General features: G+C 38.5%; 1 protein-coding gene across 1 annotated transcript in view; it reads right to left on the bottom strand.

Annotated features, from left to right (window-relative positions):
• Positions 1-25,286, bottom strand: part of LOC126831854 (mucin-12) — a 202,925-nt gene that overhangs the window by 140,691 nt on the left and 36,948 nt on the right. Inside the window, exons 33-58 of the mRNA XM_056103261.1 lie at positions 24,661-24,826; positions 23,710-24,027; positions 23,007-23,069; positions 22,173-22,462; positions 21,665-21,800; positions 21,306-21,383; positions 20,995-21,009; positions 20,533-20,825; positions 20,206-20,335; positions 20,002-20,034; positions 19,385-19,480; positions 18,608-18,937; positions 17,806-17,889; positions 14,611-14,673; positions 13,517-13,800; positions 11,611-11,776; positions 10,660-10,977; positions 9,957-10,019; positions 9,103-9,392; positions 8,595-8,730; positions 8,236-8,313; positions 7,925-7,939; positions 7,463-7,755; positions 7,136-7,265; positions 6,936-6,968; positions 6,513-6,608 (exon numbers count right to left, since the gene is read on the bottom strand). Coding sequence (XP_055959236.1) covers positions 6,513-6,608; positions 6,936-6,968; positions 7,136-7,265; positions 7,463-7,755; positions 7,925-7,939; positions 8,236-8,313; positions 8,595-8,730; positions 9,103-9,392; positions 9,957-10,019; positions 10,660-10,977; positions 11,611-11,776; positions 13,517-13,800; positions 14,611-14,673; positions 17,806-17,889; positions 18,608-18,937; positions 19,385-19,480; positions 20,002-20,034; positions 20,206-20,335; positions 20,533-20,825; positions 20,995-21,009; positions 21,306-21,383; positions 21,665-21,800; positions 22,173-22,462; positions 23,007-23,069; positions 23,710-24,027; positions 24,661-24,826 — 3,997 coding nt within the window. The remainder of the gene's footprint in view (positions 1-6,512; positions 6,609-6,935; positions 6,969-7,135; positions 7,266-7,462; positions 7,756-7,924; positions 7,940-8,235; positions 8,314-8,594; positions 8,731-9,102; positions 9,393-9,956; positions 10,020-10,659; positions 10,978-11,610; positions 11,777-13,516; positions 13,801-14,610; positions 14,674-17,805; positions 17,890-18,607; positions 18,938-19,384; positions 19,481-20,001; positions 20,035-20,205; positions 20,336-20,532; positions 20,826-20,994; positions 21,010-21,305; positions 21,384-21,664; positions 21,801-22,172; positions 22,463-23,006; positions 23,070-23,709; positions 24,028-24,660; positions 24,827-25,286) is intronic.

Genomic DNA, 25,286 nt, shown 5'->3' with positions numbered 1-25,286 from the left:
GTGGGGCAGTGGGTGATGTTACAGGTGGCGCTGCTGTTGGGGATGTTCCTGGTGGTGGAACAGTTGGAGAAGTCCCTGGTGGTGGAGCAGTGGGTGAGGTTCCAGGTAGCGCTGCTGTAGGTGATGTTCCAGGTGGCGCTACAGTTGGGGATGCTCCAAGTGCTGTGGGCAAAAACGTTAGCTATGTTTTAAAAATATAATTATTGATCCATTTGTAAGTATTGATTTTATTGAAATTTCCAGATTCATCATAACTATAAGAGACCGTGTAGTAGTTTGTGGGAGAAGTCCCGGGCGCGGATGTCGATGTTCATTGTGCTGGATATATTAATGATTTGTTTTTCAAGTCTGAAATTAAAGTGCTTGTCTGAAAATATAAGCAGGGCCTCGAAAAACTGTAACTGACAAGCACATTGACAACATTATCCAATACTGCTTTGTGTAAATAGACCAAATTCTGATATAAATAATTGTAATTAAAATAGTTGTCTTTTTGTTCTTCTATTACCTGTGGGAGAAGTTCCAGGCGCAATCGGTGAAGTTCCGGGTACAGTTGGAGAAGTTCCGGGTGCCGTTGGTGAAGTTCCTGGTGGAGCAGTAGGCGATGTTCCAGGCGGTGGAGAAGTAGGTGATGTTCCAGGTGGTGGAGCAGTGGGGGACGTTCCGGGTGGTGGAACAGTAGGTGATGTTCCAGGAGGTGGGGCAGTGGGTGATGTTACAGGTGGCGCTGCTGTTGGGGATGTTCCTGGTGGTGGAACAGTTGAAGAAGTCCCTGGTGGTGGAGCAGTGGGTGAGGTTCCAGGTAGCGCTGCTGTAGGTGATGTTCCAGGTGGCGCTACAGTTGGGGATGCTCCAAGTGCTGTGGGCAAAAACGTTAGCTATGTTTTAAAAATATAATTATTGATCCATTTGTAAGTATTGATTTTATTGAAATTTCCAGGTTCATCATAACTATAAGAGACCGTGTAGTAGTTTGTGGGAGAAGTCCCGGGCGCGGATGTCGATGTTCATTGTGCTGGATATATTAATGATTTGTTTTTCAAGTCTGAAATTAAAGTGCTTGTCTGAAAATATAAGCAGGGCCTCGAAAAACTGTAACTGACAAGCACATTGACAACATTATCCAATACTGCTTTGTGTAAATAGACCAAATTCTGATATAAATAATTGTAATTAAAATAGTTGTCTTTTTGTTCTTCTATTACCTGTGGGAGAAGTTCCAGGCGCAATCGGTGAAGTTCCGGGTACAGTTGGAGAAGTTCCGGGTGCCGTTGGTGAAGTTCCTGGTGGAGCAGTAGGCGATGTTCCAGGCGGTGGAGAAGTAGGTGATGTTCCAGGTGGTGGAGCAGTGGGGGACGTTCCGGGTGGTGGAACAGTAGGTGATGTTCCAGGAGGTGGGGCAGTTGGCGATGTCCCAGGTGGCGCTGCTGTTGGGGATGTTCCTGGTGGTGGAACAGTTGAAGAAGTCCCTGGTGGTGGAGCAGTGGGTGAGGTTCCAGGTAGCGCTGCTGTAGGTGATGTTCCAGGTGGCGCTACAGTTGGGGATGCTCCAAGTGCTGTGGGCAAAAACGTTAGCTATGTTTTAAAAATATAATTATTGATCCATTTGTAAGTATTGATTTTATTGAAATTTCCAGCTTCATCATAACTATAAGAGACCCTGCAGTAGTTTGTGGGAGAAGTCCCGGGAGCGGATGTCGAAGTTCATTGTGCTGGATATATTAATGATTTGTTTTTCAAGTCTGAAATTAAAGTGCTTGTCTGAAAATATAAGCAGGGCCTCGAAGAACTGTAACTGACAAGCACATTGACAACATTATCCAATACTGCTTTGTGTAAATAGACCAAATTCTGATATAAATAATTGTAATTAAAATAGTTGTCTTTTTGTTCTTCTATTACCTGTGGGAGAAGTTCCAGGCGCAGTCGGTGATGTTCCGGGTACAGTTGGAGAAGTTCCGGGTGCCGTTGGTGAAGTTCCTGGTGCTGGAGACAGAAATGATTTTATATTAGGTATTTTAGAAAAGAATGAATTGCTTGTCTATACTTTAAAAGCTTATATTCAAGTACTTTTCTGAAAAAGTGTAACTATAAAGCAATTTGACAATTTTATCCGCCTCTGCTTTATATTCATAATCGTATAGTTGACTTGTCCTATTTACCCATGACTCCGGGTGCCGTTGGGGAAGTCCCTTGTGCTGGGGATAGAATGATTTTATCTTTGATATTTCAGAAAAGAATGAATTGTTTGTCAATACGTGAAAAGCACAAGTTAAACTGATCGAGGGAGTCGAAAAATGACAATATCATCCAATACTGCTGTGTGCAAATAGACTACACCTTCGAAATTAATAATTGTATAGATGACTTTAGTGTTCTGTTATAACACACTTGTGAGATACAAAACCTGATACTGAGAATTGTACATTCAGATCTGGCATTGGCGCTTTTATAGGGCATTTTATTGCATTCAAGGTACGGCTTTTTTTTTCAAAAATAGGCTTATGTAAATTAAACTATATATGAATGTACTAATGAAATACATTGATATAAATACATAGATGGCATTTGTAAAGTCACAAAATCGTGGCATTAAATACTTCAGAAATGAATTGTTTTTATTACTGAGGTGTCGACAAAGCTTAGCGGTGATATCTGTTTGTAAGTAGATTACATCACTAAATAAAAAATTGCAATGTAAGACTTGTTGTTCTGCATTTAACTTTGGGGAAAGATGCTGTCGCAGTGGGAGAAGTCCCGGGGGCTAGAAACAGAAATGATTTCATCTTTATCTGATTTATTTTCATAATAGAATCAACGCCTTAATCTTGGCCTTAAATATTTTAGAAAAGAATTTCAAGTGTTGTTCTGAAGACGGATCTGGCGCGTCGACAAAGGTTAGCTGTCAGGCAAACTGGTAATATCTTTTTGTAATGAGATTACACCACTAAATAAAAAATTGTAAAGAAAATTTTGTTTTTCTGCGTTTAACTATGCGGAAATTACCGGTCGCCGTTGTTATGCATTTAACTGTGGGAGAATTTCAGGGCGCAGTTAATGGTGCTGGATAAATAAATTGTTTGTTTTTAAAGGCTTCGACTGCTTATCTGAAAATATACCTGGACTTCGAAGAAGTGTGACTGTCAAACAAATTGACAATATTAACCCATGTTGATTAGCATAAATAGACTACACCAAGATATAAATAATTGTTGTGCTGCTATTACCTGTGGGAGAAGTTCCGGGCACAGTTGGCGAAGTTCCGGGTGCAGTTGGTGACGTTCCTGGTGCTGGAGATAGAAATGATTTTATCTTAGATATTTAACAAACGAATGGTTTGTTTGTCAGTACTAGAACTAGTCAACTTAAAGTGTTTTTCTGAAAACTGACATGGAGCTTCGAAAACCTGTAGATGTTTAGGAAATTGACAATATCACACAAAACTGCTTTGTGGAAATAAATTACACCACGAAATAAATAATTATAATTGTATGGAAGATTGAGTGGTCTGCTATACCATCCTTTTAAATTACATAACATGTTCCTGGTGACTGTAGATTTGGATATGTAAATTGTGTAAAGGCATCAAATAGAGTAGTTAGTAATATGAAAATGTTTGGGATGGTGATGGAACCCCATTAAGAACAGTATGCGGTAAAATAATGATTGATATCAGTGGATAATATGCTAGTCATCCAAAGAAAAATATTTCGTTTGTAGGTGGATGGTGCTTCAAAAGCGATGGGTTTGGTCAATTCAATTGACATGGGAAAACTAATCTAGTGATGAATATTACCTGTAGGCGATGTGCCAGGCGGTGGTACAGAGGGAGAGGTACCTGGTGGAGGTGCAGTAGGCGATGTTCCTGGTGGTGCTGCAGTAGGTGAAGTTCCTGGAGGTGGGGCAATAGGTGATGTTCCAGACGGTGGAGCAGTAGGCGATGTTCCAGGAGGTGGGGCAGTAGGTGACGTTCCAGGCGGTGGAGCAGTAGGTGATGTTCCAGGTGGTGGAGCAGTAGGGGAAGTTCCGGGTGGTGGAGCAGTAGGTGATGTTCCAGGCGGTGGGGCAGTGGGTGATGTTACAGGTGGCGCTGCTGTTGGGGATGTTCCTGGTAGTGGAACATTTGGAGAAGTCCCTGGTGGTGGAGCAGTGGGTGAGGTTCCAGGTAGCGCTGCTGTAGGTGATGTTCCAGGTGGCGCTACAGTTGGGGATGCTCCAAGTGCTGTGGGCGAAAACGTTAACTATGTGTTAAAAATATAATTATTGATCCATTTGGAAGTATTGATTTTATTGAAATTTCCAGTTTCATCATAACTATAAGAGACCCTGTAGTAGTTTGTGGGAGAAGTCCCGGACGCCGATGGCGAAGTTCATGGTGCTGGATGTATTAATGATTTGTTTTTTGAATTCTGAAATTAAAGTGCTTGTCTGAAAATATAAGCAGGGCCTCGAAGAACTGTAACTGACAAGCGCATTGACAATATTATCTAATACTGCTTTGTGTAAATAGCCCAAAATTCTGATATATATAATTGTAATTAAAATAGTTGACTTTTTGTTCTTCTAATACCTGTGGGAGAAGTTCCAGGCGCAATCGGTGAAGTTCCGGGTACAGTTGGAGAAGTTCCGGGTGCCGTTGGCGAAGTTCCTGGTGCTGGAGACAGAAATGATTTTATATTAGGTATTTTAGAAAAGAATGAATTGTTTGTCTATACTTTAAAAGCTTATATTCTAGTACTTTTCTGAAAAAGTGTAACTATAAAGCAATTTGACAATTTTATCGGCTTTATATTTATAATCGCATAGTTGACTTGTTGTCCTATTTACCTTGTGCCTGGGATAGAAGTGATTTTATCTTTGATATTTCAGAAAAGAATGAATTGTTTGTCAATACGTGAAAAGCACAAGTTAAACTGATCCAGGGAGTCGACAAAATGACAATATCATCCAAAACTGCTGTGTGCAAATAGACTACACCTTCGAAATTAATAATTATATAGATGTCTTTAGTGTTCTGTTATAACACACTTGTGAGATACAAAACCTGATACTGAGAATTGTACATTCAGATCTGGCATTGGCGCTTTTATAGGGCATTTTATTGCATTCAAGGTACGGCTTTTTTTTCAAATATAGGCTTATGTAAATTAAACTATATATGAATGTACTAATGAATTACATTGATATAAATACATAGATGGCATTTGTAAAGTCACAAAATAGCGTAGGTAATAACATCAAAATGTTTGCGTTTTGTATGTAACCCAGATGATGAAAGTGTGTGGTGCTTCAAATGCCACTGACTTGGTCAGGAATATTACCTGCAGGCGATGTGCCGGTTGGTGGAGCAGTTGGCGAAGTACCTGGTGGGGGTGCAGTAGGGGATGTTCCAGGTGTTGGAACAGTAGGTGATGTTGCTGGTGGTGACACAGTAGGTGATGTTCCAGATGGTGGAACAGTAGGAGATGTGCCAGGTGGTGAAGCAGTTGGGGATGTTCCAGGTGGTGGAGCAGTTGGGGATGTTCCAGGTGGTGACGCACTAGGTGACGTTCCAGGTAGGGGAGCAGTAGGTGATGTTCCAGGTGGTGCTTCTGTTGGGGATGTTCCTGGTGGTGTAGTAGTAGGTGATGTTCCTGGTGGCGCTGCTGTAGGTGATGTTCCAGGTGCTGTGGGTGAAAACGTTAACCATGTGTTGAAAAGATAATTATTGATCCATTCGTAAGTATCGGTTTCGTTGATATATTATTCAGAAGCATATCGTGCCATGAGCATGACTCTTGCCATTTTCAAAAGTAAAATGAAGTGACAGTTTTGACAAGGGATTTTTGAAGCTGAATAAATTGGAAATAAGATAACCCAAAGCCAAGGACCAAATCAACAGTTTGCCTTGAGTGTCTTGACTTTGTAGCCTCTACTTTTATACTGTATCACGACCCTGCATATAGATTTAATAGGAAGAAAATGGCTAATAGCGCATACACTTGCATGGCAGTAATCTAAAGTCGTTACGTAAAAGTTACCACCTCACTGGTTTAAATAGTTGGACTTGTTTACATATTTAATATGGATTTAGCCAACTGGCAACCTGTAGCACCATAGGTCTTTCGTCTGACGTGGAGAGCGGGAATGCCAGACCGGTCGCCACATCGTACATACGACCCATGCATCTTTTCTTACTACATATTTCTGTAGGCTTGTGGTCGTCTAGAATTTGTGTCTACCTGTCTTTACTTCTGTTTCACGTTGTGTATTTACTTCTTACAGTTTTCTTAAGACGTTTGTCTTACCAGGAATAACAATGCAACAGTTCGCTTCTACATTTTATATATATATATATATATATATATATATATATATATATATATATATATATAGCCGAATACACGTATACAAGCATTATATATAACAATACTAGCTAAAACCATGTCTCCACCTTAGCCAGCCTATAAATTTATAAACAATGTCGCAACCACTATATTGCTACAAACCGGGAAGGAGTATCAACTACCAACCTGTGGGTGATGATGGCACTGGTGGTGGTGTTCCCTGTGTTGCAGTTGGTGATTCAAATTGCACTGGCAATGTAGGTGAAGTAACTACTGGTGGTCCTAAATTATTTATTAAGAAATATGTCGTAAATTATCTAATTTTTAGTCGACAGAATTAAAATTTTTTTTTAATATGACATACTTAAAATATGTAAGCTATGTGAACTAACCAAAGAAGAATTAGTAAGTGTTTTAGAAAAAGTTAGCATACCCTGCGATGAGCACGACTCTTGACACTTTCAACAGTAAAATGAAGTGACAGTTTGGACATGGATTTCCGAAGCTAAAGATAATGGAAAGAGATAACCCAAGGCCATTAGTCGAATCACCAGATTATTGGTTTAAGATAATGGAGAACTTATTATTTAGAATGTATTTATACCCTACCTGTTGGCGATGTTCCTGGTGTACCAGTTGTCACTGTAAAAAAGAAGTCATTGTAAAGTGTATAGTTGTATTTTGTGCGATAGAGAGAGAGATAGATTAAGGCTTTATACAGGTCAGGTTTATAGCACAGATGAGGATGGTTCATACTCTTTTACAAATTTTGTGGTCCACTTTAAGTTCAGGATATATTAGATACTCACCTTCGAAGCAAGCGTGTACACTAACATCAATATTAATTGGTTCGGTAATGTTTGTGGGTGTTATCTCTACCAAAATATCTGTGACAACTACTTCCGGTGGGAATGTAAGAATACCGTCTGAAGGATCATCCTGTTAGCATATATAAATAAACACAAGATATTCAACATATCTAACATGGCTATCCCCAAAAATAAATATTTCGTGGTATCGTCCAAACATAAACACCAAAGGAATTATAAAGAATAAAATACATTTGAAATTGTAACATATCTGAATTTGGACTTAAGCAGCGTCATTTCTTAATTGTTAAAGATCCGAATACTTACATCAGTAGATTCAAGTAGGGTCCATGGTGCTGAAGGTCCCGTGCGTCCAAATACTCTAAATGTCTTGACATTTTCCCTGACTGGAAGATTTACTTCTGACAGATCAACGGGTTCACCCCCAGTAACTTTCAATGTGACGTTGGTAGGCGTGTCCGATGGGTTAATTGTAAATGGATCATCGCCTGGTCTCAGATCTGCTGGGTTATCTGTCGATGGGAAGGCAGGTTCTTGTTCAAGGTAAGTATCAGGTATAACTGTTGGGCTTCCCATTCCTTCTGTTACAACACATCGTGCTGGAAAAAAGACAATTGATTGTTGATTGCTAATAATTAAAGACATTATAGGATAGAATGATAAAATATAATATATGTTTATGATATTTCAAGTCCAATGTTTAATTGTTGAACGACGTTTATATTGTTATGATTTATGATTTAAACATGACTGTATACATTAACTTACGTGTAGTTGATCCCACTGTAAATAATAATAAATAAATATTTTAATAGAATATCAGAATCGTTTCTGAAAGCTTGAGTAATTTAAACAACGCTGCTTTAACTGACTGGTTAATCTCTATCAAACCCTGGTACTATAGCTTGTTTATACAAGAGCAAGAAAAGTATTAAACCTTCCAAATTATATAGCAAGATTGGTAAAATTGAACATATCTGCATATGTTTTTATAGTACAAGCCAGAAATTAAGAAGACATATCTTAATATAAACTAATGTCGGATACAGAAAAGAAAAAAGTTGAATATATATAATTACAGGTTGGTGATGTCCCAATTGCCACTGTAGGTGATGTTCCAATTGTCACTGTAGGTGATGTACCGAGTCCGGCTGTTTCTAAAATAATTAATAAACAGGATGTTAGTTACAGTAGGTGATTGTTTCTAAAATGATCAAAACATAACATGTCAAGTAATAACTTGGATGCATCACGGGTCTTTAGCACTTGCAGGAAATCGAGGAACCCATGTGGTTAGTTGGTTTCATATTGCCCGTCCATTGGTTTAATATTTATATCAGTTCAAAATGATTGAGTATTACAGTTCTCATTTGAACGACAGGAGTGCACCATACGACCCTACATTGTCCCAATCAGTCGACTATTTAATATTATATACCTTCAAAGCACGCTCTGACATCAATCTTAAAAGAAGTAGGCTGGCCTGAAGAGGTTGGTGTTACTTCGATTCTGATTTTTTCGGCTACTGTTCCAGCAGGGAATGAAGCTTTAGGGATAGGTAACGATAAATCAGCCTTAAAAACAATGCAAATCACAGGTTAAAATACACATCAATTAGGAATCTCGAAAAGAAACATGTTGAGAAAGACAATGCTATAGACAAATTAAAATTAATTGGGCAGTGATGTAGGTGATATTTGGTTGTGGCGTGGATAAACATTGTGGGGGGGGGGGGGGTAGCCTCTTATATTTAATCAAAAGTCTCGCCACTGTCTATTGTTATGTATTCAGATGTCGGAGTCGTTCCGATACTGAGTACAGGAATAAACGGAATAAACATACAGCTGACATTGTCAGTCTTTGTCTGTAGCAATACTTGCTACACCAAGCCAGAACGATGTGTACATAAACACACATAATATCAAGACGAAACAAAATGTACTTACTGGGTTCAAGTATGCAGCTTCTGTTTCTGAACCGCCAGTTGGAGTTACAAATACTCTAATAGATTGAACATTATCGGGCGATACAAGCTGCACTGATTTAAGTTCTACCTCTTCATTTGTGACTGGTGTCAAATCAATTGTTACATCTGGTGTACTTCCAGCAGGGAAGGTGGCTGTGTCTGTACTTGCTGGTCTCAGGTTTTCTACATCAGTTGCTGCTGGCACAGTTGTAATACTTGATGTAGGGATAATAGCAGGATTATCCATTCCATTTACTTCAGTACAGACAACTGTAATTCGAGGAAAAGGCATGCTCATGAAAAAAGGAACTTGGAGTGACTAGTTTTCTATTAGTTGATATTGAATTCCATGTAGTCAAATTTACAGAATATGAAGTTAATAATGTAAACTATAGCTAATACACGATATTTAGAATTAAATTCACGGAAAATGCACGATCACGAAAACAGGAACTTGGAGTAACCAGTTTTCTATTAGCGATAAACCCTTTTAAATATCATCACACTTAATTATTCAGATATCACTTTTCAGCCTTATCATATCTACAAGAGGCCTCAAGTAGTTTGCGGGAAAAGTTCCGGGCGCCGATGGCGAAGTTCTTGGTGCTGGATATATAATTGATTTGTTTTTCAGACTTGGACTGCTGAAATTAAAGTGCTTGACTGAAAATATAAGCTGGGCCTCGAAGAAGTGTAACTGTCAAGCTCTTTAGCAATATTATCCATTGCTTCTTTGTGTAAATAGACTACACCAAGAAAAAACAATAACCTCCAATTCTGCTTTATGTAAATAGACTACACCAAGAAAAAAATAATTGTACTTGCATAATTTACCTGTGGGAGAAGTTCCTGGCACAGTTGGTGAAGTCCCGGGTCCAGTTGGGGAAGTTTCTGGTGCTACAGATAGAAATAATGTTATCTTAGATATTTCAGTGGAGAAAGAATTGTTTGTCAATACTTGAATTGGTCAAATTAAAGTGCTTGTCTGAAAACTGGCCTGAAGCTTCGGAAACGTGTAGCTGTCAAGCCAATTGACAATATCACACATTACTTCTTTGTGCAAATAAACTACATCACGAAATAAATAATTGTAATTTAGTGGTCTGCTATAACATCCTTATAAATTAGATAAGCTGTTCCTGATGATTGTAGATTCGGATCTGTAATTGGTGCTTTTATATGACAGGATGTTGCATTCAAACAATGTTGTTGTTGTTTCTCAAAAACTATGCTAATGTAAATTAAACCATATATGAATATACCAATATAACACATTATATACATTTAATGGATAGGAAAGGCGACATTTCAAAAATCATAAAGTATAGCAAGTAGTAATATGAAAATGCTTGAGATTGAACCCCATTAAGAATAGTATTGGGTAAAATAATGATTGATATCAGTGGATAATATGCTTGTCATCCACGGAAAAAAAGCGTATTTCATATTTCGTATGTAGGTGGGTGGTGCTTCCAAAGCCATGGGCATGGTCAGTTCAATGGAAAAATGGCAAAAAAGATCTAGTCATGAATATTACCTGTAGGCGATGTGCCGGGTGGTGGGACAGATGGAGAAGTACCTGGTGGCGGTGCAGTAGGCGATGTTCCTGGTGGTGCTGCAGTAGGTGAAGTTCCTGGAGGAGGGACAGTAGGTGATGTTCCAGGCGGAGGAGCAGTAGGCGATGTTCCAGGTGGTAGAGCAGTAGGTGATGTACCAGGTGGCGCTGCTGTTGGCGATGTTCCTGGTGGTGGAGCAGTTGGGGATGTTCCAGGTGGTGGAGCAGTAGGGGACGTTCCGGGTGGTGGAGCAGTAGGTGATGTTGCAGTTGGCGCTGTAGTTGGGGATGTTCCAGGTGCTATGGGTGAAAACGTTAGCTATGTATTAGAAAGATAATTATTTATCAGTTTGTAATTCTTTGTTTCATTGATATATTATTCCTAAAAGTACAATAGCACCAATATCTTAGGAGGTTTATGATGAAATGACTCGGTAGTGTTTGGTGCCATTGCTTATACAAATACGAAATTTATTATACTATTGCATCAGACAAGAGAACACATCTTCATAGCCAATTTGTCGTGATTAACAGATACAACGTTCTGCATTTTCTATCAATTAGCAAGGCCCATTTAACTCATTAATATGAAAGAAATGTTCCAGGTGTATTGCTAATGTGATATGCGAGTAGATGTTCCAGGTGGCACTGCAGTCGGTGATGTTTTATGTGGTGCTGCAGTTGGGGATGTTTCATATACTCTGGGTGAAAGCGTATGTTACATACTTTTACATACGGAAGCTTATTTCCAATAGATATATTTTAAGCAAACAATACCATAGGGATTAAGACCATTCTGACATAAAAATATAATGTTTACAATTCTGTTCATTATTTAGATTGCATTTGTCAACTTACTGATAACTTTGATATATGCCGTACTCTTTGGTAAAATCTTATCAGATTATGCATTAAAACATAAATAGGACCAACCTGTGGGAGATGTTCCTGCTGTGGCAGTCTCTTCAAAACATGCTCTTACATCCAAATTAAATTTAACAGCAGCTGTAGAGTTTGTTGGCACAATAGTAACTCGTATCTTTTGAGCTTTGGTTTCTGGAGGGAAATCAGCTTTTGGTATCGGGTCCTGGAGACCAGCCTATGGTTATACAAATAGACCATTTTTAAATTGTCAATTGAAACCGTGGCAAAATAGATAATATTGAGCAAAACGGGTAAAAATTCCTTAAAGATACATTATGGGAGATTTTAATAGAGAGTTGGTCATTCTTGCTATAATAGTTCAAAAATAGATGATGAAAGAAGAATATATTGAAAATTTCAGTCAAATTACTTTATTCTGAACAAAGTTATCACCATTGTAATTTTTGACTAGAAATAGGAGTCAACTCCCTCTTCACCGTCTCCGAGAATGACCGATCGTTTGATTGACAGGCGTTAACTCCACCTACATAATCTCGATTATCAAGTAACGTTTTCAATGGCTGTGGTTGCAATTCAATTCGTATCACATTTATTTTTATTACAAATTAAAAATAAGACTTTTAATATATAGACAAGAAGCGAAAGTTTGAAAGGAATGGACCAACTCAATGAGGCATAATTATAGCCGACTTCTTGTACTGTAACTGGTAGGGCTACGTAACTCTAGAAGCAGACAAATACTAATAGGAAACAGTGATCCAATGGGGCTGCAATTCAACTGGGGTGATGTTAGCTGCGGTGTTTATCAATTTCCATATTTTTTCTGTAAACGCAAGTGACAAAAGAGCATATAATACCGACATCCAAACTCTCATTTTAACCACAACTAAACATAATCTCAAGGCCCTATATATCGAACTTTCAATCAAATTGACTGACATACGGCCTCGCTCAACAGCGGCCTCGCTTCGTATACTCTATCATTTAGCCTTGATCTAAAATTTCCGGCAGTATGACGTCAACGTAACGGTTTTTGATTAAAAATTTAATCAATCAATAAAATCCTGTTTAAATCCACCCGAATCCAAGCCATCCGTGCGTCTACAGAGTTGATTTTGTGCTTGTTGTGTAAATAAAGATCTAATTCATAATTTCTTTGACATCTGAAGCCTAAAAAATGACTTGCAATAATCAGATTTAGCTCTTGCATAATGTATGTTTAAAAGATAAATGGCATGACTTTATGAAAAAATAATTAAATTTGACAGGAACTGAAGCGTTCGTTGGCACCAGAGTAACTCGTATCGTTTGAACTTTGGTTACTCGAGGGAAATCCGCTTTTAGTGGCGCGTCCTATGATTTATACAAATAGGGAATTTTTAAATTGCCAACTGAAACCATGGCAGTGCTAATATTAAGCAAAACGGATCAAAATTCTTTAAAGCTCTCCTATTTTTGAATTGTCTACACGTTTTGCCCGAGTTTCTCAAGACATACAATAAAAATGACGTGATTTTATGGAAGAATAATAATACAATTATATAATAAAAATGAAGTATATGTATAATACTGTATTTATTTTGAAATGATCTATTTGGATTTAAATTTAGCCATAAAATATCTATATCTTTTCATGGGATCTGAATGTGGCATCTTTGAACGTGCATATTTTGATTTGTAACTTGTTAGTTCAACCGATGTACAGTTCGGCACCATCACTAAATTTTATGATATATAAGCTACTTTGCAGATCATACACTCATTGATAAAAAACATTCTTCTTTCGCACTGTCAGATATAAATGATATACACTCAATGAAATATCTTTATACACAGTAAGTATCCATATACATATATTCAAAAACTAATATTCGTGGCCAAATAACGTAATGTAAAGCACGTAACTGTTTTACCAAATTTACTTCGAATATAGTATTTAAGACATTAGACTTACTTGATCTGTTACAGGAGTTTCATTGCCCTGTGAATCAATCAGCACTATTTCTATGGATTCGAAATTCTCAGCATTCGGGAATGTGATGGATCCCAGATCGACATCCTCATCGGTATTAGGTGAAAGATCTATGGTAAATAGTATAGGATTGCTGCCGTTGGGTATGATAGATAATGGGACATCGCTTGTCCTTAGATTATCCACTTGGTCAGGTGTCAAACCCTCAACACTTGAACTTGGTATAAATGCTGGTTTCTCCATTCCATTTATCTCCTCGCATCTCTCTGAAAAAATTGTGAAAAGAATAAATGTTAACTCCAATGAAATATGGATTCAATTTTCACAGACTTCATGCATGTTTGAGATTTTCCGGTGGCGGTAAAAGAAACTGAGAAACTTGTTATAGTTATTTCACGCATATCAAATACAGACAGACTCTGTTATCATCTACGCTTAGTCTGAGAAGAAAACGTTCCTAGTCGAACCGAGTCATGGTTTTGAAGTAGACTACCTGGGAGTGAAACGTTACACTAAGTTTCATCACTTTCACTCAGTTAGAATCAAAGTAATCTTGCCCCAAAGCAACGACCAATGAAACTGCTTAGCTCTGTCTGCTTAGCTCTAGCGGTAAATATATTTATCATTGAACGCAGTCAAGACATTCGCCTAATGAACATCCACACCATGTTTAAACATTTTATATCAATTAAAAGTAGAGTTGTTTTTCCCAACGCAGAACATGCTCCTCTTCGAACTTCATTAAGGCAGTCAACTAATAAACACCAAGTGTGATGGACAGATGGACGGACGAACCTATTTTAGTAGTCCCCTGCTTTCTGCATATTGTTCTGCATTTAACTTTGCGGAAATTACCGGTCGCCGTTGTTATGCATTTAACTATGGGAGAAGTTCCGGGCGCAGTTAATACTGCTGGATAAATAAATTGTTTGTTTTTAAAGGCTTCGGCTGCTGATCTGAAAATATACCTGGGCTTCGAAGAAGTGTGACTATCAAACAAATTGACAATATTATCCAATGTTGATTAGTATAAATAGACTACACCAAGATATAAATAATTGTTGTCCTGCTATTACCTGTGGGAGAAGTTCCGGGTACAGTTGGCGAAGTTCCGGGTGCAGTTGGTGATGTTCCTGGTGCTGGAAATAGAAATGATTTTAGCTTAGATATTTTAGAAACGAATGGATTGTTTGTCAGTACTTTAACTTGTCAACGTAAAGTGTTTGTCTGAAAACTGACATGGAGCTTCGAAAACCTGTAGCTGTTAAGCAAATTGACAATATCACACAACACTGCTTTGTGTAAATAAACTACACCACGAAATAAATTGTATAGAAGACTTGAGTGGTCTGTTATGACATCCTTATGAATTAATTACATAACATGTTCCTGGTGGCTGTAGATTTGGATATGTAATTGGTGCTTTTATAGGGCATAAAATAGAGTAGGTAGTAATATGAAAATGTTTGGGTTTGCGATGGTGAGGGAACCCCATTGAGAACAGTATGCGGTAAAATAATATTTGATATCAGTGGATAATATGCTAGTCATCCATAGAAAATAGAAAGCCTATTTCATATTTCATATGTAGGTGAGTGGTGCTTCAAAAGCGAGGGGCTTGGTCAATTCAATTGACAAATGGTAAAACAAATCTAGTCATGAATATTACCTGTAGGCGATGTGCCAGGTGGTAGGACAGAGGGAGAAGTACCTGGTGGCGGTGCAGTGGGCGATGTTCCTGGTGGCGGTGCAGTGGGCGATGTTCCTGGTGGTGCTGCAGTAGTTGAAGTTCCTTGAGGTTGGGCAGTAGGTGATGTTCCAGACGGTGGAGCAGTAGGCGATGTTCCAGGTGGTGGGGCAGTGGGTGTTGTGCCAGATGGTGGAACTGTTTGGGATGTTCCAGGCGGTGGACCAGTTGGGGATGTTCCAGCTGGTGGAGCAGTTGGGGAAGTTCCAGGTGGTCGGGCAGTGGGTGTTGTGCCAGATGGTGGAGCAGTAGGGGAAGTTCCGGGTGGTGGAGCTGTAGGTGATGTTCCAGGCGGTGGGGCAGTGGGCGATGTTCCAGGTGGCCCTGCTGTTGGGGATGTTCCTGGTGGTGGAACAGTTGGAGAAGTCCCTGGTGGTAGAGCAGTGGGTGAGGTTCCAGGTAGCGCTGCTGTAGGTGATGTTCCAGTTGGCGCTACAGTTTGGGATGCTCCAAGTGCTGTGGGCGAAAACGTTAGCTATGTGTTAAAAAATAATTATTGATCCATTTGTAAGTATTGATTTTATTGAAATTTCCAGCTTCATCATAACTATAAGAGACACTGTAGTAGTTTGTGGGAAAAGTCCCGGGCGCCGATGGCGAAGTTCATAGTGCTGGATATATTAATGATTTGTTTTTCAATGCTGAAATTAAAGTGCTTGTCTGAAAATATAAGCAGGGCCCCGAAGAAGTGTAACTGTCTATTACCTGTGGGAGAAGTTCCAGGCGCAGTCGGTGAAGTTCCGGGTACAGTTGGAGAAGTTCCGGGTGCTGTTGGCGAAGTTCCTGGTGCTGGAGACAGAAATGATTTTATATTAGGTATTTCAGAAAAGAATGAATTGTTTGTCAATTCTTTAACAGCTTATATTCAAGTACTTTCCTAAAAACGTGTAACTATAAAGCAAATTGACAATATTATTCGCCACTGCTTTATAATTATAATTATAATCGCATAGTTGACTTGTTGTCCTATTTACCTATGGTCTCGTCCCGGGTGCCTTTGGGGAAGTTCCTTGTCCTGGGGAAAAAATGATTTTATCTTTGATATTTCAGAAAAGAATGAATTGTTTGTCAATACATGAAAAGCTCAAGTTAAACTGATCGAGTGAGTCGAAAAAAATGACAATATCATCCAATACTGCTGTGTGCAAATAGACTACACCTTCGAAATTGTATAGATGACTTTAGTGTTCTGTTATAACACACTTGTGAGTTACAAAACCTGATACTGAGCATTTTAACTTCAAATCTGGAATTGGCGCTTTTATAGGTACGTTTTATTTTCAAAAATAGGCTAATGTAAATTAAACAACATATGACTATATTAATAAAATACATAATATACTTAAGGAAATAGTAAGATGGTATTTGAAAAGTCACAAAATAGTACAGGTAGTTATCAAAATGTTTGCATATGTAACCCAGTCCATGTTAAGCAAATTGTCAAATAGTTGACTTTTTGTTCTTCTATTACCTGTGGGAGAAGTTCCAGGCGCAGTCGGTGAAGTTCCGGGTACAGTTGGAGAAGTTCCGGGTGCTGTTGGTGAAGTTCCTGGTGCTGGAGATAGAAATGATTTTATCTTAGATATTTTAGAAACGAATGGATTGTGTGTCAGTACTTTAACTAGTCAACGTAAAGTGTTTGTCTGAAACCTGACATTCAGCTTCGAAATCCTGTAGCTCTTAAGCAAATTGACAAATAATAAAACAAATCTAGTCATGAATATTACCTGTAGGCGATGTGCCAGGCGGTGGGACAGAGGGAGAAGTACCTGGTGGCGGTGCAGTGGGCGATGTTCCTGGTGGTGCTGCAGTAGGTGAAGTTCCTGGAGGTGGGGCAGTAGGTGATGTTCCAGACGGTGGAGCAGTGGGCGATGTTCCAGGAGGTGGGGCAGTGGGTGATGTGCCAGGCGGTGGAGCAGTAGGCGATGTTCCAGGTGGTGGGGCAGTGGGTGTTGTGCCAGATGGTGGAGCAGTAGGGGAAGTTCCGACTGGTGGAGCAGTAGGTGATGTTCCAGGCGGTGGGGCAGTGGCTGATGTTCCAGGTGGCGCTGCTGTTGGGGATGTTCCTGGTGGTGGAACAGTTGGAGAAATCCCTGGTGGTAGAGCAGTGGGTGAGGTTCCAGGTAGCGCTGCTGTAGGTGATGTTCCAGTTGGCGCTACAGTTGGGGATGCTCCAAGTGCTGTGGGCGAAAACGTTAGCTATGTGTTAAAAATATAATTATTGATCCATTTGTAAGTATTGATTTTATTGAAATTTCCAGCTTCATCATAACTATAAGAGACCCTGTAGTAGTTTGTGCGAGAAGTCCCGGGCGCCGATGGCGAAGTTCATGGTTCTGGATATATTAATGATTTGTTTTTCAAGGCTGAAATTAAAGTGCTTGTCTGAAAATATAAGCAGGGAAACGAAAAACTGTAACTCTCGGACACATTGACAACATTATCCAACACTGCTTTGTGTAAATAGCCCAACCTGATATAAATAATTGTATTTAAAAAAGTTGACTTTTTGTTCTTCTATTACCTGTGGGAGAAGTTCCAGGCGCTGTCGGTGAAGTTCCGGGTACAGTTGGAGAAGTTACGGGTGCTGTTGGCGAAGTTCCTGGTGCTGGAGACAGAAATGATTTTATATTAGGTATTTCAGAAAAGAATGAATTGTTTGTCTATACTTTAAAAGCTTATATTCAAGTACTTTTCTGAAAATGTGTAACTATAAAGCAAATTGACAATATTATCCGCCACTACTTTATATTTATAATTATAATCACACAGTTGACTTGTTATCCTATTTACCTATGGTGCAGGGTGCCGTTGGGAAAGTTCCTTGTGCTGGGGATAGAAATGATTTTATCTTTGATATTTCAGAAAAGAATGAATTGTTTGTCAATACGTGAAAAGCTCAAGTTAAACTGATCGAGGGAGTCGAAAAAAAATGACAATATCACCCAATACTGCTGTGTGCAAATAGATTACACCTTCAAAATTAATAATTGTAATTGTATATATGACTTTAGTGTTCTGTTATAACACACTTGTGAGTTACAAAAACCTGATCCCGAGCATTGTACATTCAAATCTGGAATTGGCGCTTCTTTAGGTCACATTATTGCATTCGAGGTACTTTTTTTTTTCAAAAATAGGCTAATGTAAATTAAACATTTAAGGAATAGTTAGATGGCATTTGAAAAGTCACAGAATAGTACAGGTAGTGATATCAAAATGTTTGCATATGTAACCCAGTGCATGTAGGTGTGTGGTGCTTCAAATGCCCATGACTTGGACAAGCCATTGGAAAGATATAAAATAATCTTGGTCAGGAATATTACCTGCAGGCGATAGGCCGGTTGGTGGAGCAGTTGGCCGTGCAGTAGGGGATGTTCCAGGTGGTTGAACAGTAGGTGATGTTGCTGGTGGTGGCGCAGTAGGTGATGTTCCAGGTGGTGGGACAGAGGGTGATGTGCCAGGTGGTGGAGCAGATGGGGATGTTCCAGGTGGTGGAGCAGACGGGGATGTTCCAGGTGTTGGCGCAGTAGGTGACGTTCCAGGTGGTGGAGCAGTAGGTGATGTTGCAGGTGGCGCTGTTGTTGGGGATGTCCCTGGTGGTGGAGCAGTAGGCGATGTTCCAGGTGGCGCTGCTGTAGGTGATGTTCCAGGTGCTGTGGGTGAAAACGTTAACTATTTGTTGAAAAGATAATTATTGATCCATTCGTCAGTATCGATTTCGTTGATATATTATTCAGAAGCGTTTCGTGCCATGAGCATGACTTTTGCCACTTTTAAAAGTAAAATGAAGTGACAGTTTTGACAAGGGATTTTGAAGCTGAATAAATTGGAAATAAGATAACCCAAAGCCACCGACCAAATCACCAGTTTGCCTTGAGTGCCTTGACTTTGTAGCCTCTACTTCTATACTGTATCACGTCTCTGCATATATATATTTAATAGGAAGAAAATGGCTAATAGCGCTAATACACTGTGCATGGCAGTAATCTAAAATCGTTACGTAAAAGTTACCAGCTCATTGCTTTAAATAGTTGGACTTGTTTACATATTTAATATGGATTTATCCAACTGGCAACCAGGAAGGAGTAGCAAGTACCAACCTGTGGGTGATGATGGCACTGGTGGTGGCGTTCCTTGTGTTGCAGTTGGTGATTCAGCTTCTACTGGCAATGTAGGTGAAGTTACTACTGGTGGTCCTTAATTATTTATTAAGACATATATCGTAAATTATCTAATTTTTAGTCGACAGAATTAAATAAACTTGATAATATAACATACACAAAATATGTAAGCTATGTGAACTAAGAATTAGTAAGTGTTTTAGAAAAAGTAAGCATACCCTGCCATGAGCACACTTTCAACAATAAAATGTAGTGACAATTTGGACATGAATTTCCGAATCTAAAGATAATGGAAAGGTATAACCCAAGGCCATTAGCCGAATCACCAGATTAGTGGTTTAAGTTTTCTATAAGTAAAAAATTCGAAGTGGTCGGTGTTTTCTAAAGTAAATCAGAAAATGGCGCCATGTGCTCGGCAGGTAATGGCTACAGACAGATTTATCATACCAGTAGTTGAAATACAGAAACTTCCCATTATGTATTTGACAATTCGGAATAGGAGAAATGGTGGCCTTTACTTGTTACATCTGGTACAGATGATGAACAAAATCACTGATAATACAGAACATATTATTTAGAATGTATTTATACCCTACCTGTTGGCGATGTTCCTGGTGTACCAGTTGTCACTGTAAAAAAAAAGTCATTGTAAAGTGTATAGTTGTATTTTGTACGATAAAGAGAGAGAGAGATAGATTAATGCTTTATACAGGTCGGATTTATAGCACAGATGAGAAAGGTTGATACTCCTTTACAAATTTGGTGGTCCACTTAAAGTTCAGAATATAGAAGATACTCACCTACGAAGCAAGCGTGTACACTAACATCAATATTAATTGGTTCGGTAATGTTTGTGGGTGTTATCTCTACCAAAATATCTGTGACAACTACTTCCGGTGGGAATGTAAGAATACCGTCTGAAGGATCATCCTGTTAGCATATATAAATAAACACAAGATATTCAACATATCTAACATGGCTATCCCCAAAAATAAATATTTCGTGGTATCGTCCAAACATAAACACCAAAGGAATTATAAAGAATAAAATACATTTGAAATTGTAACATATCTGAATTTGGACTTAAGCAGCGTCATTTCTTAATTGTTAAAGATCCGAATACTTACATCAGTAGATTCAAGTAGGGTCCATGGTGCTGAAGGTCCCGTGCGTCCAAATACTCTAAATGTCTTGACATTTTCCCTGACTGGAAGATTTACTTCTGACAGATCAACGGGTTCACCCCCAGTAACTTTCAATGTGACGTTGGTAGGCGTGTCCGATGGGTTAATTGTAAATGGATCATCGCCTGGTCTCAGATCTGCTGGGTTATCTGTCGATGGGAAGGCAGGTTCTTGTTCAAGGTAAGTATCAGGTATAACTGTTGGGCTTCCCATTCCTTCTGTTACAACACATCGTGCTGGAAAAAAGACAATTGATTGTTGATTGCTAATAATTAAAGACATTATAGGATAGAATGATAAAATATAATATATGTTTATGATATTTCAAGTCCAATGTTTAATTGTTGAACGACGTTTATATTGTTATGATTTATGATTTAAACATGACTGTATACATTAACTTACGTGTAGTTGATCCCACTGTAAATAATAATAAATAAATATTTTAATAGAATATCAGAATCGTTTCTGAAAGCTTGAGTAATTTAAACAACGCTGCTTTAACTGACTGGTTAATCTCTATCAAACCCTGGTACTATAGCTTGTTTATACAAGAGCAAGAAAAGTATTAAACCTTCCAAATTATATAGCAAGATTGGTAAAATTGAACATATCTGCATATGTTTTTATAGTACAAGCCAGAAATTAAGAAGACATATCTTAATATAAACTAATGTCGGATACAGAAAAGAAAAAAGTTGAATATATATAATTACAGGTTGGTGATGTCCCAATTGCCACTGTAGGTGATGTTCCAATTGCTACTGTAGGTGATGTACCGAGTCCGGCTGTTTCTAAAATAATTAATAAACAGGATGTTAGTTACAGTAGGTGATTGTTTCTAAAATGATCAAAACATAACATGTCAAGTAATAACTTGGATGCATCACGGGTCTTTAGCACTTGCAGGAAATCGAGGAACCCATGTGGTTAGTTGGTTTCATATTGCCCGTCCATTGGTTTAATATTTATATCAGTTCAAAATGATTGAGTATTACAGTTCTCATTTGAACGACAGGAGTGCACCATACGACCCTACATTGTCCCAATCAGTCGACTATTTAATATTATATACCTTCAAAGCACGCTCTGACATCAATCTTAAAAGAAGTAGGCTGGCCTGAAGAGGTTGGTGTTACTTCGATTCTGATTTTTTCGGCTACTGTTCCAGCAGGGAATGAAGCTTTAGGGATAGGTAACGATAAATCAGCCTTAAAAACAATGCAAATCACAGGTTAAAATACACATCAATTAGGAATCTCGAAAAGAAACATGTTGAGAAAGACAATGCTATAGACAAATTAAAATTAATTGGGCAGTGATGTAGGTGATATTTGGTTGTGGCTTGGATAAACATTGTGGGGGGGGGGGGGGTAGCCTCTTATATTTAATCAAAAGTCTCGCCACTGTCTATTGTTATGTATTCAGATGTCGGAGTCGTTCCGATACTGAGTACAGGAATAAACGGAATAAACATACAGCTGACATTGTCAGTCTTTGTCTGTAGCAATACTTGCTACACCAAGCCAGAACGATGTGTACATAAACACACATAATATCAAGACGAAACAAAATGTACTTACTGGGTTCAAGTATGCAGCTTCTGTTTCTGAACCGCCAGTTGGAGTTACAAATACTCTAATAGATTGAACATTATCGGGCGATACAAGCTGCACTGATTTAAGTTCTACCTCTTCATTTGTGACTGGTGTCAAATCAATTGTTACATCTGGTGTACTTCCAGCAGGGAAGGTGGCTGGGTCTGTACTTGCTGGTCTCAGGTTTTCTACATCAGTTGCTGCTGGCACAGTTGTAATACTTGATGTAGGGATAATAGCAGGATTATCCATTCCATTTACTTCAGTACAGACAACTGTAATTCGAGGAAAAGGCATGCTCATGAAAAAAGGAACTTGGAGTGACTAGTTTTCTATTAGTTGATATTGAATTCCATGTAGTCAAATTTACAGAATATGAAGTTAATAATGTAAACTATAGCTAATACACGATATTTAGAATTAAATTCACGGAAAATGCACGATCACGAAAACAGGAACTTGGAGTAACTAGTTTTCTATTAGCGATAAACCCTTTTAAATATCATCACACTTAATTATTCAGATATCACTTTTCAGCCTTATCATATCTACAAGAGGCCTCAAGTAGTTTGCGGGAAAAGTTCCGGGCGCCGATGGCGAAGTTCTTGGTGCTGGATATATAATTGATTTGTTTTTCAGACTTGGACTGCTGAAATTAAAGTGCTTGACTGAAGAAGTGTAACTGTCAAGCTCTTTAGCAATATTATCCATTGCTTCTTTGTGTAAATAGACTACACCAAGAAAAAACAATAACCTCCAATTCTGCTTTATGTAAATAGACTACACCAAGAAAAAAATAATTGTACTTGCATAATTTACCTGTGGGAGAAGTTCCTGGCACAGTTGGTGAAGTCCCGGGTCCAGTTGGGGAAGTTTCTGGTGCTACAGATAGAAATAATGTTATCTTAGATATTTCAGTGGAGAAAGAATTGTTTGTCAATACTTGAATTGGTCAAATTAAAGTGCTTGTCTGAAAACTGGCCTGAAGCTTCGGAAACGTGTAGCTGTCAAGCCAATTGACAATATCACACATTACTTCTTTGTGCAAATAAACTACATCACGAAATAAATAATTGTAATTTAGTGGTCTGCTATAACATCCTTATAAATTAGATAAGCTGTTCCTGATGATTGTAGATTCGGATCTGTAATTGGTGCTTTTATATGACAGGATGTTGCATTCAAACAATGTTGTTGTTGTTTCTCAAAAACTATGCTAATGTAAATTAAACCATATATGAATATACCAATATAACACATTATATACATTTAATGGATAGGAAAGGCGACATTTCAAAAATCATAAAGTATAGCAAGTAGTAATATGAAAATGCTTGAGATTGAACCCCATTAAGAATAGTATTGGGTAAAATAATGATTGATATCAGTGGATAATATGCTTGTCATCCACGGAAAAAAAGCGTATTTCATATTTCGTATGTAGGTGGGTGGTGCTTCCAAAGCCATGGGCATGGTCAGTTCAATGGAAAAATGGCAAAAAAGATCTAGTCATGAATATTACCTGTAGGCGATGTGCCGGGTGGTGGGACAGATGGAGAAGTACCTGGTGGCGGTGCAGTAGGCGATGTTCCTGGTGGTGCTGCAGTAGGTGAAGTTCCTGGAGGAGGGACAGTAGGTGATGTTCCAGGCGGAGGAGCAGTAGGCGATGTTCCAGGTGGTAGAGCAGTAGGTGATGTACCAGGTGGCGCTGCTGTTGGCGATGTTCCTGGTGGTGGAGCAGTTGGGGATGTTCCAGGTGGTGGAGCAGTAGGGGACGTTCCGGGTGGTGGAGCAGTAGGTGATGTTGCAGTTGGCGCTGTAGTTGGGGATGTTCCAGGTGCTATGGGTGAAAACGTTAGCTATGTATTAGAAAGATAATTATTTATCAGTTTGTAATTCTTTGTTTCATTGATATATTATTCCTAAAAGTACAATAGCACCAATATCTTAGGAGGTTTATGATGAAATGACTCGGTAGTGTTTGGTGCCATTGCTTATACAAATACGAAATTTATTATACTATTGCATCAGACAAGAGAACACATCTTCATAGCCAATTTGTCGTGATTAACAGATACAACGTTCTGCATTTTCTATCAATTAGCAAGGCCCATTTAACTCATTAATATGAAAGAAATGTTCCAGGTGTATTGCTAATGTGATATGCGAGTAGATGTTCCAGGTGGCACTGCAGTCGGTGATGTTTTATGTGGTGCTGCAGTTGGGGATGTTTCATATACTCTGGGTGAAAGCGTATGTTACATACTTTTACATACGGAAGCTTATTTCCAATAGATATATTTTAAGCAAACAATACCATAGGGATTAAGACCATTCTGACATAAAAATATAATGTTTACAATTCTGTTCATTATTTAGATTGCATTTGTCAACTTACTGATAACTTTGATATATGCCGTACTCTTTGGTAAAATCTTATCAGATTATGCATTAAAACATAAATAGGACCAACCTGTGGGAGATGTTCCTGCTGTGGCAGTCTCTTCAAAACATGCTCTTACATCCAAATTAAATTTAACAGCAGCTGTAGAGTTTGTTGGCACAATAGTAACTCGTATCTTTTGAGCTTTGGTTTCTGGAGGGAAATCAGCTTTTGGTATCGGGTCCTGGAGACCAGCCTATGGTTATACAAATAGACCATTTTTAAATTGTCAATTGAAACCGTGGCAAAATAGATAATATTGAGCAAAACGGGTAAAAATTCCTTAAAGATACATTATGGGAGATTTTAATAGAGAGTTGGTCATTCTTGCTATAATAGTTCAAAAATAGATGATGAAAGAAGAATATATTGAAAATTTCAGTCAAATTACTTTATTCTGAACAAAGTTATCACCATTGTAATTTTTGACTAGAAATAGGAGTCAACTCCCTCTTCACCGTCTCCGAGAATGACCGATCGTTTGATTGACAGGCGTTAACTCCACCTACATAATCTCGATTATCAAGTAACGTTTTCAATGGCTGTGGTTGCAATTCAATTCGTATCACATTTATTTTTATTACAAATTAAAAATAAGACTTTTAATATATAGACAAGAAGCGAAAGTTTGAAAGGAATGGACCAACTCAATGAGG

The sequence above is a fragment of the Patella vulgata genome, chromosome 9, assembly GCF_932274485.2.
Source record: "Patella vulgata chromosome 9, xgPatVulg1.2, whole genome shotgun sequence".
Lineage (NCBI taxonomy): Eukaryota > Metazoa > Mollusca > Gastropoda > Patellidae > Patella > Patella vulgata.
This window is presented reverse-complemented; position numbering and strand designations above follow the sequence as displayed.